Below are 13,593 nucleotides of genomic sequence, written 5' to 3' on the forward strand. Positions count from 1 at the left end.
TTTCGTTTTAGTAGTACCTCAATCAACACTTGGAGGGATGCAGTCTCCCAGGTCAGCTTTCTCAGTACATAATGACTGCCCTTCTTCCATACTAGAAACTTACTTTTCTATCAAAAACATATTAAGAATTTTTAAAGTATGTGTCAATGCAAAAATAAAATACAAAATCACATTTTAAATGTTTCACAGAAAAAAAAATTTAAACATGAGAGGTAACCCATTAAAAACAACCTTGTGTTTTAGAGACAGAATTCTTTTACAGTAGGCTGTCCTGTGCACTTACAAACCAGGCATAGATTAAGGAAAGTTTTGTAAAGAGAACTTGAGAGAAAGAGGCCTTGTGGTTCAAAATGAAGAGAAGAGGGGACATTAGGGAGCACAGTGTGCCATCATGAAAGATCACTCAAGCATTCCTTTTAATCAGGTAGTCTTGAGAGACGGGAAGACACCGTGTCCCTGTTTCTGGCTCAAATCGCTGGAAACGGACTAGGAGCTGGAAATAAGGAAGATAAACGGAAAAAACTTCGCAGTCAGATGACAGTTTACCATTTCCTTAACTATAAGCTAACTGATTTCTCTTGATCTCCACATGAAATGGAAATAACTAACCCTTTCAAGGATTGAAAGGATTAAAGATAATATATATAGAAATAAATATATATGTATTGAAATGTGTAAAGAAATATTTACCAAAATATTAACAGTGGTTATTTTGGCCAGCAGATTCAGGAGTATATATTTTGTTTTTTTATGCTTATCTGAATTTTCTAATTTTCATATAGTTAGTAACTATTATCTAAATAATGCATGTAGTAAGTCACTTCACACAGTGCTGGTAAACACACCAGCTCAAAAAATGGTGGGTATCATCATTGTTAGTGTAAAACAATAAAGCAAAATATCTCCAACCCTCTCTTCTTGTTTCTGGATGCCTCCCTCTGGAGGAAAAGTTGCAAAGTAAAGTGGATTCCACCCCACAAAGTCCACAGCAGAGTTTGTACTCTAGAGCCAAAGGAGAGGTCACAGCATAAGAGGAATGGGTCTTTATGTGTTTATGACTTAGTGTTGGAAAATGCTGCCTAGCCATGGGAAAGCTCAGCTAATATGATAATTTAACAAAGCAAATAAAAATGAAATTTGTCCTAGTCCATGATAAATTAATACATAAAATAACACCTACCCTCCTGCTAATGTGAATTATTAGTTTGCCTTGAAGAACAAATACTTCCCAATAGAATCCAGTAAAGCTATTAAGACTTGGGTTTTTTATGTGTTAATGACTATACAGGACAGGAACCTAGCTCAACTTTATCATCGTCCTAGTGTCTAAACTTACGTTGTTATTGAAGGATCTTAACTAAAAATATACCACAGGCTTCAAGACATGAAAAGAAAGACCTTGGAGAAACCACCACAAAGGGTTGTTTAACCAAAATTATTATTATAATAATTGCAGGGTATCACAGATAAATTTATATTTACTGTAGAAGAAACTCTGCACATTTTCAAGAATGCTTTGAGTTTATCTAAATCTGGTAACAAAATGTTGTTACCCAAAATGAGTGTCAATATTCTTTTGATCTCAACTACAGAGTCAAGTAATCTCCTAGGGAAAAGAGACTGAAGTTTAATGCTTATAAATAAATAATTCAGGGGATCTGAGCTTTGAAGAGTAGGGCTCTTTTGTTGTCTTGACTAGTGCTTCGGGATTTTTAATAAGACTCTCATTCTCTACCTTCTCTTTATGTTTGATATACAATCTAACGCTTGGGAACATTTTCAAAGCTTTGGTAGTTTTGTAAATCTGAAAATCACACCTCATTTTAACTGATTTCTTAGGGAACAAAAAACATTCTATCCAAGTTCAAGCACAACAGTAAAAATGAGCTATTAACAGTCTTTTTTGCCACAATATTGGACTTTGCATATTATTTAAAAATTATGTATCTTCCAAAAAGAATGGCAGCTTTATTGCCCCCAAAAGAAAAGATGCTAGCTAAACATCTATATTTTCAGACATTACAAAAAATGAGGCACAGGAGCTAAAATTCTAATTCAGCTAAAAAAAGTATGTAGATAATTTGTTGAGTTTTTATCAACACTTTCATATTCTTGATGTGACTGGATACAGTTATATGTAAGCAGAAGAGTTAATATTGTCTCCTGATTAGTATAAAATTTTAAAAATTAAAAAAATAAAGCCATTTATTAACTTTACTAAAATGAGAGGTGGGGTGGGAAGGAAAGCAGGAGTTGAGGACACAAGTATCTAGGATATCTTTCAGTTACTTTTCTGACAGTTCTTTAAAAATGGAATTCCTTCTCTACTTTGTGTTGCCTGAGAACCACTATGCTTTTGTCATCTGTAACAGCAATTACAATTAATCACCCACAAGTACATTTGTGTTAAGCCTATAAATACTATGTTAGCAATACTAAACTATCTCCATTGGCTTATTTGTAAAAAGAAAAATATATTATATATTTATATTTTTATAAAGTTAATACTGAGGGCGGAGGAAAGGGAATGAGAAGCAGTGTATAATCACAGTTTCTCTGGACACAGTAACCAAACTGGGGTCTTGCTCAAGCCACCTGGTCAAGCAGTGTCTGAGGAAGAGTCATAGGAAGCAGAGACGATGAAATTGCCACTGTTGGAGTGCCCAGCCACCGATTGGGCAGCCTGCTGGCTCAGATTGTTACAGATGAGCACTAGCTGGTTGCTCTGGGCCTCAGACAAGGTGCTACAGCTCTGATACACACTGAAGTTGGTTTTTCTGCCAGGGATGTTACCCTTCTCACACATGGTCTTCACCATCTTAGCCAGCTTGTTCTTCCCAAGGGCTTGGCAGTTGTACCAATGCAGAGCTGCCAAGTTCACAACTGGTTTGATGGACAGGTAGAAAGGAGCATCCTCGTAGCGCATGGCAGGAGGCCGGCGCTGGGCATACTCCTTATAGTCCTGTACGGGGCAGGTCTGTGGAGCATGCTGGGTGGCATACACACGAGAGTCTGTCCCCCCTCTCTTGGTTTTGGCATTCAGGTCACCAGTGTCTTGACCCATCCACTCTAAGTACTCCAGCCCTGTTTCTGTTACCCGGAGCCGGATATCACCCCACTTCAAGGTAGATCCATGGAAGCCTGTGCAGTGCCCAAAAGCTTTCGTGTTGTTGAGCCAGACAAGGTTGAGAAGACCCTCAGGATTATAGCGGCTTAGTAGTCCCCTTTTCCGCAGAATGAGCTCATCAGCAAAGGTGAGCTTCATGGACTTGTGTGGCTTATTTCCTTTTCCTTTGCAGCGGAGTTCAATCTGCTTCTGTTTCAGGGCCTCTTGGGAACGCTTGAATTCCTTATCCCTGGTGATACTGTAGCCATACCTATGTTCTTTTAGGTACCGTTCAAGTCCACACTGGTAATTGGCCAAGCTGTTGGGTTCATATTCGGACCCGTCCTTCTGCCTGGCATCCACAAAGAAAGAGGCCAGGTAGGCATCCAATTCCTTGCAAGGGATGACATAAATCTCTCTTGTTTCAGAAGGATACTTGGAGATGAGGAACTCTCGGAAATTGCGGAGCGCGGTCTGCGTGCTCCGGATGGTTTTCTCATTCTGCTCCCTGCTGAGCTCAGCTGCTCTTTCATCCTGGTCTGCAACAAATTGGGGAGGGGAGGGATAGAGAGGGTGTTGATGAGTTCAGACAATGCACTTTCTACTCTGCAATAAAGTTTCCTCTTATAATGAAAAGGGAAAGAAGGAATCCATTTCATAGAGATCACTCATAAATGTTATTTACAAACCTGCTGCATTACAATAGCCAACTTGAGTTGCACAAATGATGTACTAGACAAGAATATGGCCCATTACAATCAAAATGAATTTGTCGTGTCACTGACACACAAGTTTTGTGCATGAAGGTTTGTGGGAAGAGTGAGATCAGAGCCAGCCTTTGCTTTATAGGAGGAACGTGAGACAGAAATGTGCTATTCACCCTACTGCAGTGTGCTTGGGCCCCAAGCTGACACCCTCATTTCAAATCACTTCATTTGTGAAATCAGAGGTTTTACTGGTTCTATTTTACTGAACTAAAATATTCAAATTTGTTATTTAGCATATCACTAGAGATCTCTATTTAAAAGTTAGTAAGTAGGGGTGCCTGGGTGGCTCAGTAGGTTGAAGCCTCTGCCTTCCGCTCAGGTCATGATCCCAGGGTCCTGGGATCGAGCCCCGCATTGGGCTCTCTGCTCAGCAGGGAGCCTGCTTCCCCCTCCCTCTCTGCCTGCCTCTCTGCCTACTTGTGAACTCTGTCTGTCAGATAAATAAATAAAATCTTTAAAATAAAATAAAAATTAGTAAATATAAATTATTTATAGTAGTTTATTCAACACTCTATGGCAATTTAGGTAAATACAGTTTATAAATACTCTGTATGAATTGCAGGCAGTTTGTAATAAGCAATAAAAATATTTGATATTTTGTAAAGCAATGAGGTTTAAAACTTCATAGTGTAAAGACAGGACAGTGAAACTTGAATCAGGCTACAATAATTCAGATGTAAGGAAAGGGGTATATCTCTTGGACAAATCATTTTATGTTGCTAATTTATTATTTACACTCTTCCACCAAGGACTAGGGTTGCCTCTTTCCATCATGGATTATGCACAGTTAAGTAATGTTGCTCTGGACTAGCAATTCTCACACTTCAGTGTACTTGTGAATTACTTAGGATGCTTATCAGTATGAGATTCCTCTGTGGCAGAAATCCATGCTCAGGAAGAGGTTTGAGAGAAACTTCTTTGAGAAACAAAGTTCTAGTGCTTATGCCTTTTATGAAGGAAACCCTACTCTTTATTTTTACTCGTTTTTTTTTTTAAGTTCAATGATATCATTTAAATGGTTTCCCTTTTAGTAATACATAATTTAAGTTTGGACTCTTTAACATTAACAATAAAGATGTTTTGTCGAAATTCACCACTGTTATGTCAGACATGGGTGTGATTCAGAAAGAGAAATTCTAAAAATGAAAGTATACCAATAGAAAACTGGGTTATCCAATTATTGAGAGGCAAGCATAAAGCTTAATTTAAAACAACATAAAAATGTAATTTCAGATTCTGTAGTATAAGGTAAAATATTTTGTTTATCCTGATTATCTTAAGAAAATTTTAATTTATAAAGTTGCTCAGTGGAAGTCTTTGTGATAACCACATATAATTATAAAAATAAAATTTGTAATGGAATTTTATTCATAAAAGACACTAACTTTTGTATTACTACACGCATTTATGAATGAGAATGTTATTTTTAAATGAGAGCTCTAATGTATAACTTCCCAAATCCTCATAACCTTATAAAATGCAATGAACTAAAATTTACTAAACTAGCTAATTAGATATTTTTGTGGGCATATTTTTGAAAGATTATATATTAAAATTCAATATATAAAAGTATATTTTATGCTGCATTCTATTACGCCATTTTCTTCCTGTTAAAATTGTTTATGTATCAACAATAAAGATGTGTATCTTTCCATCAAAGAGATGGAAGGCACACTATGCATGCAACCTTTTACCAGGTTGGCTTCCTTGGCTATTTACATGTAAATCCAAGGGGGCCAGAACATGTGTTCATTTTGGCTAATTGTTTAAATATCCACCACAGCGGACCTCAAACTTCAAAGACTTTCTAAGAAATAAACATTCATAGAAAACTTTAGGGAAAAAACTTCTAATTTCTCAAGGTTCACATAGAATCTTTTACAAAACTTATTTGTCTGAGATGAAGATTGAGTTTGCATGTGCTACCATCCCAAATCTACTACAGGACATACTCTGGGGTATAAAAGACTTTGAGGAGGCAAAGAAAATTTATAAATCAGTGATTAAATTCACAGCATGTCTTGTCCTTCTTTGTTCTTATACATCTTTTGATATAGGTGAAATTTGCCTTCAGGAGGGTATTTGGGCCTGAATGAGGGTGAATTTAGAGCTTCTGAGGGAGTTATAGGTTAGTAAAGTTGGTTTTTTCCATTAGAAATAGAATATTCTGCAGGACTATCAGGATGTTCAAGATAGAGGCTTAAAACTATACCGTTCTTTCAGATTCAGCACGCTTTTGTTCATAAGATGCTTAATAACTATTATCAAATACATGAAATATTAATTCTACTTACAGTCAATCCTCATCTTCACTTTATAAAGTATCATATACTTCATCTTTATAAAATATTCAATATTTTCTACTTCCTTTTTACAAAAATAAACTGTTGAACACCTTTGGGTGTCCATTTAAATATCAGGGAGCAGTTATTATTTTTTTCCTCAAGTTCTTTTGAGGGGTATGTGAATAAAAGAGTTTAAGTCTGTTGGACATCATTACCTAGCCTTAGGTTGTATACTGTAAGAGGAACTGGTGAAGAAGACTATGGAAGTGTCTGGAGTCACTCATCTGCAAATCTCCTGGGTAAGGCAGCCTGTTCTCTCACATCCGCATCTCTTCCATTCACATTTGGAGAGTATGCTAACACTTAGAGCTGACCAACATATTAGCACTGCTTCAATATCCTCAGAAAAATAAAACTGAAAAATTCTTTTCCTAAGACCCTGGAATGTGCCACAAAAGGAGGTAGGAGAGTAGAGAAACCCTCATTGATTTTCCATGAATAGGTGGAAGTAAATGGCTTTAAGGTCAAGTAATACTTTTTCAGCTAATTACACAATCAAATAAGACCAGGGAAGATTGATAATAAAATGTAAAACTGTTACATTTACCTTGCTTTTATCTCTAGTTTTAGAAAAACTTCTGATCCACTTCCTTTTAAAAACTTTTTATTAGGTAAAACAAATATACAATAAAGTAGACCAGTCATTAAGTGCATGTAATTAATTTCACAAGTTGAATCCAGGAACCAGATCAAGAAAAAGAACACCACTTAGCATGCCCAGAGTCTCTCTCATATCCCCTTCTCCCAGTTATTCCCCCCATCAAGAGTAACAGCTATCCCGATGAAACATAACACAATTGTCTGGTCTATTATTATAACTAATGTCAATAGAATCTAAGAGGATGACTCTCTTGTGCCTGGCTTTTTCATTTAAACATTATGCTTGTGAGTTTCATCCATTTTGTTTTGTAGCTGTGATCATTTACCCTCATTATTTTGTAACATTCCACTGTGTGACTATATAACAATTTATGTATCCATTCTATCAGGCATTTGGGTAGCTTTCACTTTGGGGCTATTTCCAATGAAATTGTTATGAACATTCTATGAAATGATCATGTTCGGTGTTAACTTGGAAGTGGAATTATTGGGCCAGAGGAAATCATAGGTTTCAGTAGCTTTGACAGATACTGACAAACAATTTTCCAAAGTGCTTATACCAATTTACTTTCAGAAACAAGAGTATGTGAGAGTTCAGTTTGCTCCATATCTTCAGCAACACTAAGTAGTCTCTTTTCTTTCCTTCTTTTTTTTTTTTTTTTTAAACCATTCTGCTGGGTGTGGGGTGGTCCTGCACTGTAGTTTTAATTTTCATTTCCCTGATGACTAAAAAAGTCGAACACCTCTTTATCTGTTTACTGGCCATTTGAATATTCTCTACGTGAAGTACCTGTTCAAGTCATTCTTCTGTTGGATTGTCTGTCCTTTTCTTACTGTGTGTAGAAGGTCTTAACATATTCTGTTTGAGTCTTTATCAGAAATACATATTGCAATTATCTTCTTCCAATCTGGGGCTTGCATTTTCACTTTCCTAATGGTGTTTTTAATAAATAAGAGCTCTTAATCCTAATATCCCCCAATTATCAATTTCTTTCCTTTACTGGTTCATGCTTTTTGCATCTTGCTTAAGAAATCTTGCTTACCTCAAGGTAATGGAAGAGCTATTTCTTCCAAGAGCTTTACAGTTACTTTTCACATTTCAGTCTGTCATCCACTAAAACATCTACCTGGATGACCTGAGATAAAAATTATGATTAACTCTTTTCATTATGACCCATGATCCATTTGATTTTAATAAATTAATAAACTTTCAATAGGCAATACAGCATATAGTACAGTATCTGAAAGTTACAAATGGATATAGTGAAAGTAAGTCACCCTCCCATCCCATCTCCTTGTTGCCATATTTCCCTCTGCATATCAACCAAAACTGACAATTTATGGGGTACAATTTTTTATTTTTCTATGCACATGCACTTACTTTCTGCCTTTGAAAAAGGGCATCGGAATATACTATACATTCTATTCCACACTCTGCTTTTTACCATTACAGTGTAGCTCCATATCATCATATGTATTGTACAATATATATTGTACTTATAATGGATACACCATAACATATTACCTAACCCCTAATTCTCTACTGAAAGACATTTGCACTATTTCCATCCCTTTGCTATAATAAACAATGCTGCAGTGAGGATCCCTATACACATGGTATTCCCCATATATGGGCATGTATATACAGAGGTAATTTCCAAAGTGGAATTGCTCTGTTTCTATTTCCCTGCATGTATATATGTTGTATCAAGGTATGAGAGATTTTTTAATCAAACCTTCCTAGATACAATGTATTAGCCATCTTCTTAATCTTTGCTTATTTAATTGGCAAAATATATTGTTGTGGTTTTATTTATTTTGCATTTATGATAAATGAGATTTAATATTTTTAAAAATTTTTTTTTATTTTTTATAAACATATATTTTCATCCCCAGGGGTACAGGTCTGTGAATCACCAGGTTTACACACTTCACAGCACTCACCAAAGCACATACCCTCCCCAATGTCCATAATCCCACCCCCTTCTCCCAAACCCCCTCCCCCCAGCAACCCTCAGTTTGTTTTGTGAGATTAGAGTCACTTATGGTTTGTATCCCTCCCAATCCCATAAATGTCCAGAATCTATAAAGAACTTAGCAAACTCAACACCCAAAGAACAAATAATCCAATCAAGAAATGGGCAGAGGACATGAACAGACATTTCTGCAAAGAAGACATCCAGATGGCCAACAGACACATGAAAAAGTGCTCCACATCACTCGGCATCAGGGAACTACAAATCAAAACCACAATGAGATATCACCTCACACCAGTCAGAATGGCTAAAATAAACAAGTCAGGAAATGACAGATGCTGGCGAGGATGCGGAGAAAGGGGAACCCTCCTACACTGTTGGTGGGAATGCATGCTGGTGCAGCTACTCTGGAAAACAGTATGGAGGTTCCTCAAAATGTTGAAAATAGAACTGCCCTATGACCCAGCAATTGCACTATTGGGTATTTACCCTAAAGAAACAAACGTAATATTTTTTTAAATACTTATTAGCTCCTTATATTTTCTCATTTTCTTTCTGAATTCTTTGGCCTCTGTCCATTTTCTTTTTTTATATTGATTTAGGAGCTACAGATACATTTAGGAATTTTTCATTTATATTTAGTTTAATATTATGTTCATACTATTTAGTCTTATCATTATTATATTTAGCCCTTTGTGATATATTTGATGCCTGCATATAAATACATAATTCTTTTTAGTTTACCTTTTGTATTTGTGACTGTTACACATTTATGGGATTGAATTTATCCCTTAAATTTTTTTAATATTTTGTGGTACACTTAGAGATATTGTCCCCATTATGAAACCATAAAACAATTCCCTTATGTTTTCTTCTAAAACATTTTTATTTCATTTTCCATTTCCATTTTATTTCATTAAAATTTCATTTTTACTCATTAAATATTTAAGTTAAATATTTAATTATCTAATTTATTTTGGTGTAAAAAGGTAGGCACCAATTTGACATTTTTCTATATAATCATTCTTATTAGAATTAGTTTGGTTGGTTAGTGATCTGATTACAAAGTTACATAGGCTTTGCATTGTCAGCCCCAAAAGCTCTGTCATTTTTTAGTGTGGCATTTGCCAAAGGGTTTTCAGAAACCCATGTATTCTTTGATGAAAGTAACACCGAATAGGAGATCACTTGGTTTCGGATTGTGATCCATTTTTTAGAGTCAATGCTGAGTTTATCTCATTTCTTTTAGTATTAGTTGTTACTTTGCACACTACACACATTAATGTATAGACTTTTTCCAGTTTGATTAAGAAATAATTGACATATATCACTGTGTAAGTTTAAACATTACAGCATAATGGTCTGAATTACATATGTTATAAAATGATTATTGTAATAGGTTTAGTTAAAATCCATCATCTCATATAGATACAATAAAAAAAAAAGAAAAGAAAACTTCTCATGGTAAGAACTTTTAGGATATACTTGACAAACTTCCTCATTTCTATTTGTTTCATTTAATCTTAGTTCTTGTGATCATAATACACATCAGGCTCTGTTTTTACGACAGTATCAGGGCTCTTGCTCAGCAACTCTTTCTCTTGGCTGAACCCTCTTTCTTGTGTTGGCTTCAACCACAAGCAGGATAACAGCCAGAGGCTGAAAAGGGACAGTAATCTACCTTTAGGACTATAAAGACATCTTTTAGTTTATGTTCTTTTGCTAATTTTTCTAGTGGCTATCATTACTTTGATAACTTTGCTTATCTATTTTTATATAACATATATTGATACCTTACTACAAGTAATGCCAACATTAATATACCATACACTTATATTTCTCCAACTAATCATTTTCAATTTTATTTTTTTCTTGGTCCTTATACTTATTATCTCTTATTTTACTGTTTGGTTTAGTTCTTCTAATAGTACCTGTATACCTTCAAGTATCTGAATATCCTGTAACTTGAATCGTTAGCTTTAAGTGATATCTTCTGAATCTTGTTTTATACAGTTTCCCATATTCTCTCTCCTGTGCCTTCCCAACTTTTAAAAATTATATATTCCCAGGGCACCTGGGTGCCTCAGTCAGTAAGTGTCTACCTGGGGCTCAGGTCATAATCTCAGGGTCTTTGGGATTGAGCCCCACAGTCAGCAGGGCATCAGCCCCTGCTCAGCAGGGAGACTGCTTCTCCCTCTCTCTCTGCCCCTCCCCTTGCTTGTGCTCTCTCTCAGATAACTAAATTTTTAAAAACATCTTAAAAGTTATACATTTCCACGTTGTTGTAGCTTGTGATATTTATTATAAATATTTATAAAATAATTTATAATATTCTGTTTTCAATCGTAATTTCCACATTCTGGTCTCAGTCTTACAATTAAATAGAAAAAAATCAATGCTTACCACCAGTGTGTTGTTGGTCTCCTCTAAGCTAAAGTTTGTCCTCTAATAGCTTACTCAGAAAGTATTTATGAAAACTATGTTTTCCTGAGGTCTTGAATTTTTGAGCATGTCTTTAACTTTTTATTGTCTTCATAACTGAATAACACTTTGACTAGGTACAAGACTCTCCACTCATACTCCCCATTCCTAGTCCCTCCCACACACCCTAGACAATAGCAGCACTGCTTAAGTATCTTCTAGAATTCAATATTGGTGTAGGAAAGTCAATGTCAGCATAGTCTTTATCCCTCAGAAATCTCTTTACTGTTCTTAGGGCAGGGGCCTGCATGTCTAAATGATTATTTCTTTATCTGTGAAGAGCAGTAAGGCTTGCTGATCACTATGTACGCATCTTTTTTCTGGTACACTATGTGCCCTTTCAAGTCACAAATTCAAGTATATCTTCATTGGTTTATGATACTGGAAAACCACCTTTCACAAAGATGGCAAGTGTGTATGTGTTTCTTGCCTCAGGCCTGCCTCCTCTGCTATTCTCTGGCGTCAAACCCGGCCCAGGGAAGTTCTCAAGCCCAACCCAGTAGCCCCTGTTCCAATTCTTGAAAAGTGACTGTTAATTTTACTGCTCAGCATGTACCATCCTCAATGGAAAACTGAGTTCTTACACCTCCATCTGAGATCTACAGTCACGCCTCTTGGTGTCATATCTGAATTCCCAACTATCCAGCAGACTTTCTTTATATACTGTGGTTGTAGCAGAAGACTTCTAGTTTAATTTAAGAGAATGTTTGTTCCCATTTCTCTTTCTTATTTTGAAGTGATTTTAAAGAGAAGCCAGAATTCAGATCCAGTTCTTTGCCTATGAATTAGATTGCTACAACTTCTAGTCCCTTAACCTGGTGCCTTTCACTTAACAGGGATACCATAAATGTTCACTGAATGCTTTTCCATCACATGAAGTCTATGAAGAAGGGTTACAAGATTTTGCCATTCATCAAAAATTCAGTGCCAACTTTCATTAAATTTTGTTTGAAAGTTGTGTTGTAAGAAATAGAACTCAGATTCTAAGTAGTTCTGTTTATCTAATGCCGATGATAAAATTGTTTTCAATACAAAAGATATTCTACAAAGATCACTTTCAGTTTTCATAAGAGAAATATGTATATCACTCAGCAAACCAAATGAGTCACTGTTATTGATAAAAAAAAAAACCCACATGTGTTGAGATTAGCAAAATGTCATAGTATATATATGGGTAGTTGTGATTAAGTAACAGCTCTAACAAAATTGAATATGGATAAAATCCCAAAGTCCTAGAAAGCTGAATGGAGAAGACAAGGTAGCAACCAAAAATACAGAAGTACAAATTACTGTTTTCTAGCAGATCACGTATTTTACAATAGAAATACAATTTCGCTTATGGTGAATGAGCAGGCATCAGAAACATGTCTCTATGGCTCCCACGAACCTAACGCACCTAATCAATAAATGTGTCCAGACCTAAAACACAACTTTGGCTCTGTTCTCCCAAACCTGCTCTTCCTCCTGGTCAGTGCCTCCACTACCTACCCAGTTGCCCAAGGTTGAAACCTATGGACCACCTTCGACACTGTATACCCGCTCCTCTGCAGCTAATCCTTCAATCCCTGCTGAGCCACCTCACTCATTCAAGCACACTCATGAGTGACTAACACATATTAGGAATTAAGTAGGCTGATTCTACAGTTTAATGAAACAGTCTGAGTAAAATGGAAACAGTCCTTGCTTTTGTGGAAGTTACCACAGAGTGAGTGAAGGTGACACAACTACGGAAATCCCATACAAACTGACACAAATACCATAAAGAGAAAAGAGCACTGTGAGAAAGAATAAGGGACCTACTTGAGAATGGATGTCCTAAGAAGGACTCTAAGAAGACCTTTTAGTTGAGACCTAAAAACGAGAAGCCAATCATGTAAACTGCAGAAGCAGGAAGATGAGAGGGAACAACACATGAGAAGTTCCTACAATGAAATCTAAGTTTGAGAAACTGAAAGAGTCCCAGCGTGCTTGGAGCCATCAAAAGGCACAAGGAGAGGTATGAAAGCCCACCGGGCTCAGATCACACCAGGTCTTGCAGGCCTTACTGATGACTGTATTTTATCCTAAGAAAACTACTTAGTCAGAAAACTACACGGTCAAGTTCACTCTGTACTTTTTATGATATAAACCTGTCTATAGGTTTGCAGACTTATGTCTTCCCATGCTCAGAAAATCTTCAATAATCTTCACCTTGTATAAGGAAGGCTAAGTTCACATCTGAAGGATGTGGTGCAAAACATTCCTAGACAGTGAAATGAGGCATACACTACCTTCGTGGAAGAAGCCGGAGAAAACAAGGGACTATTCAAGCCAGCCAC

The 13,593-nt window shown here is 36.2% G+C and overlaps 1 protein-coding gene across 3 annotated transcripts in view; it reads right to left on the reverse strand.

Moving 5' to 3' along the window:
- Positions 1-13,593, reverse strand: part of KIAA1958 (KIAA1958 ortholog) — a 160,946-nt gene that overhangs the window by 41,062 nt on the left and 106,291 nt on the right. Inside the window, exon 3 of one of the 3 annotated variants that reach the window (XM_059411047.1) lies at positions 3,562-3,645. The exons of 1 other annotated variant lie outside the window; for it this stretch is intronic. In XM_059411047.1, the coding sequence (XP_059267030.1) occupies positions 3,562-3,645 (84 nt within the window). Of the gene's footprint in view, positions 1-2,523; positions 3,646-13,593 lie in introns of those variants that run through there. One more of the 3 variants, XM_059411045.1, reaches the window with a different exon arrangement.

This window comes from Mustela nigripes, chromosome 9 (assembly GCF_022355385.1).
Source record: "Mustela nigripes isolate SB6536 chromosome 9, MUSNIG.SB6536, whole genome shotgun sequence".
In the NCBI taxonomy this organism is placed as follows: Eukaryota; Metazoa; Chordata; class Mammalia; order Carnivora; family Mustelidae; genus Mustela; species Mustela nigripes.